The sequence below is a fragment of the Terrapene carolina genome, unplaced genomic scaffold (assembly GCF_002925995.2).
Source record: "Terrapene carolina triunguis isolate 2854851 unplaced genomic scaffold, T_m_triunguis-2.0 Scaffold50729, whole genome shotgun sequence".
In the NCBI taxonomy this organism is placed as follows: domain Eukaryota; kingdom Metazoa; phylum Chordata; order Testudines; family Emydidae; genus Terrapene; species Terrapene triunguis.
The window spans coordinates 1-3,360 of record NW_020715080.1 but is presented as its reverse complement, the minus strand read 5'-3'; the positions used below and the strand labels follow the sequence as shown (position 1 = coordinate 3,360).

Genomic DNA, 3,360 nt, shown 5'->3' with positions numbered 1-3,360 from the left:
CGGAGAAGATTAATGGTTATTTATGATATATAGAGTCAGAGGCATGCGTGATGTTTAAAAAGCAAATATAAAGATGAGGGCCCTAGATTCTCAGAGAAGGGGTTGCAGATCCTTGATCTTGAGAGGCCACTTCTACGTCAGCCCCACCAGAGATCAGAGCAGAGTGGAGGCTTCTTTTATCTACACTGGCTGGCTATGACCCTCCAAGGGACCACCTACCAGCCAGGGATTGCTGGAGTGCAGCATCACACCCGCTTCCCAGCCGCAACACCAGCGGCTACTGGATGGTGGTGTAGACAGTGGTTTTACGCATACTGGGGAATCCCCCTTCAAGGGGAATGCCTAGGGAGAGACATCTGATAGCTTTCAGCAGTGAGAGGGCTACAAAGAGAGCAAATCTGGGCTCAGGATTAAGCCCAAGGTCCCTGCCCTCAGGAGATTTAATCTAAAATTAGGTCAGGACCAGGACAAAAGGAGAACAGACCATTGTGGGTGACTAGGGGAAGAAGACAGTGGTAGAGAAGTGGAGGGAATGCGTTTGGGTGCACAGATTCCCATGGAAAGGGGCATGTCAACCTTGCATGCTTTGTGGATTTGATGTTTGTTACTTTCTCTTTTTAAGGGTGGGTCTACACTGCAGCTGGGTCGGTGAAGGTAAACAGACACGTGCTCTGCTCCAGCCTGCATGCTAAAAATAGCAGTATGGCTATGGCCGCTCGGGCTAGCCACCTGAGAACAATCCCACCTGACCTCTGCGTCCATATGCGGCTGGCCAGCCTGAGCTGCCGCCCACGCTGCTGCTCGAGCACCCAAGCTCAAGCGGAGCAAGCACGTGTCTACCCACCCGCTCTGGGAAGCGCCCTCCCAGCTGCTGTGCCGTTGTATCCTCAATGTACATTTATATGAATGAAATATCTGCCAATGAAATCTCTCTTTTAATTCACGATGGCAAAACACCAAGAACCTTGGAGGAAAGGCACTTCAGAAGGACTAAATATGACCACTCCAAGAGTTTAAAAAAAAAATGTAGTTCTCCATAGTGACTCGGTCCTGGGGCCGGTTTTGTTTAATATCTTTATTAATGATCTGGAGGATGGAGTGGACTGCACTCTCCGCAAGTTTGCCGATGACACTAAACTAGGAGGCGTGGTAGATACACTAGAGGGTAGGGATCGGATACAGAGGGACCTAGACAAATTAGAGGATTGGGCCAAAAGAAACCTGATGAGGTTCAACAAGGACAAGTGCAGAGTCCTGCACTTAGGACGGAAGAATCCCATGCACAGCTACAGACTAGGGACCGAATGGCTAGGTAGCAGTTTTGCAGAAAAGGACCTAGGGGTCACAGTGGACGAGAAGCTGGATATGAGTCAACAGTGTGCTCTTGTTGCCAAGAAGGCTAACAGCATTTTGGGCTGTATAAGTAGGAGCATTGCCATCAGATCGAGGGACGTGATCGTTCCCCTTTATTCGACATTGGTGAGGCCTCATCTGGAGTACTGTGTCCAGTTTTGGGCCCCTCACTACAAGAAGGATGTAGAAAAATTGGAAAGAGTCCAGCGGAGGGCAACAAAAATGACTAGGGGTCTGGAGGGCATGACTTATGAGGAGAGGCTGAAGGAACTGGGATTGTTTAGTCTCCAGAAGAGAAGAATGAGGGGGGATTTGATAGCAGCCTACAACTACCTGAAGGGGGGTTCCAAAGAGGATGGAACTCGGCTGTTCTCAATGGTGGCAGATGACAGAACAAGGAGCAATGGTCTCAAGTTGCAGTGGGGGAGGTCTAGGTTGGATATTAGGAAACACTATTTCACTAGGAGGGTGGTGAAGCACTGGAATGCTTTACCTAGGGAGGTGGTGGAGTCTCCTTCCTTGGAGGTTTTTAAGGCCCGGCTTGAAAAAGCCCTGGCTGGGATGATTTAGTTGGGAATTGGTCCTGCTTTGAGCAGGGGTTTGGACTAGATGACCTCCTGAGGTCCCTTCCAACCCTGATATTCTATGATTCTATGCTGAAAGGTGTAAGGCTCCCAGACTTGGCAATCCTTTGTTCATGTGTACTCTGTGTGTCCAGCACCTAGGAAGGATCACAGCCAAAGAGTTCTACCCGAAGAGCAATGCTTCGATTCCAGGTTTTAGGAACAATGCGGATGAACCTGGAAAATATGGGTGGATTTAAGAAATGCTTGACCTGTCCGCTGCTGTTCTCATTCCCCCCAAATACCTGAAAGTAAACAAAACAATGAATTAGTGAAAAAAAATTATTACCGTAAAAATGCTGCCGCTTTTTTTTCTCCTTTTTTTTCATCTAAATGCTTCAGAGTTGCTGCGTTAGGGGACAGGGAGGTGGATTGGATCACTCCAGTGGTGTATATACAGCCTTCCTCCTCTAGGTCACTGGTTCAAATCCAGTCAGATCCAAACTGTGGTCTGTGGAAATGATTTCATGGTCTCTGTTTCTGTCTACATCACAGAAACCATCACCACAATTGGTGCTAACTGGCCCCTGTGTTGGCTGGGGACTGACAAATCCCCCCTCTCTTATCCCTAGATGTGGTCCCTGCAGGTCGGGATTGAAGCACATCCGTCAAGGTGGCTTGGGGGATTCTGTAAGTGCTGTGTGGATGAGGGAGGTCTCAGCTCTGTCAATCTGGGACCTTCCACCAGCACTAAATTCACTTAAAAAAATTAAAGCAAAAAATATTTTGCAGCGACGTTTGGCAGAGGCTTCCGCGTACACATTCTGTGCATTCCTTTGAAATGTTCCTCTGTAAAAGGCATGCCACTGATTTCATCCCAGGTTCAACGGCATTCCTCACAAATGTAGCATCCCCTCCCTTTTATTGTTGAAAATTACTTACATCAGAAATAAAGAGCCATGAAAGGGAAGTTCTAGAGTCCTCTATAAGAGAAGAACCACTCTACCAGCATTTTAAATTCAACTGCAGGAACAATTTTTTGTGCCCCTCATTCTGGGGCTGTCCCTCATTTGGGCCTGGAGAAGTATGACAAAGTGCTCGGGATTCAGAAATGGACAGAATTCTCCGAGTTTAAAATGGTACCTTTCCCACTGAAGTGGAGTCATCCATATAAGGTTTCCATTCTGTGCCTTCATCGCTGTAAAGGATGGCGTAGGTTTTCACAAACTGCTCCGTAGACATGGACTTGCAACCCTGGGTTGTGATAGCGGTTATCTTCTTCCCTTTGAGGAGATCAATCTGCAGCCACTGCTGGTTGTTGTTTGACTACAATCAATACAAAGAGTAATGCGTGAGCAAATGCGTGTTTGTGCCAATATTAGCACAACCAGAAACTTTGCTCAATGACAGTTAAAGTTGTATGAAGACATCCACCCACCCAGAA

General features: G+C 47.4%; 1 protein-coding gene across 1 annotated transcript; it reads right to left on the bottom strand.

Moving 5' to 3' along the window:
• Positions 1 to 1,941: 1,941 nt before the first annotated feature.
• LOC115271574 (coagulation factor V-like) lies at positions 1,942 to 3,242 on the bottom strand (the record flags this gene model as incomplete). Its single annotated transcript, XM_029914421.1, has 2 exons — positions 1,942 to 2,221; positions 3,060 to 3,242. Coding segments are annotated over 2 exons (330 nt in total), but the record flags the coding sequence as incomplete, so codon positions are not given.
• Positions 3,243 to 3,360: the final 118 nt, after the last annotated feature.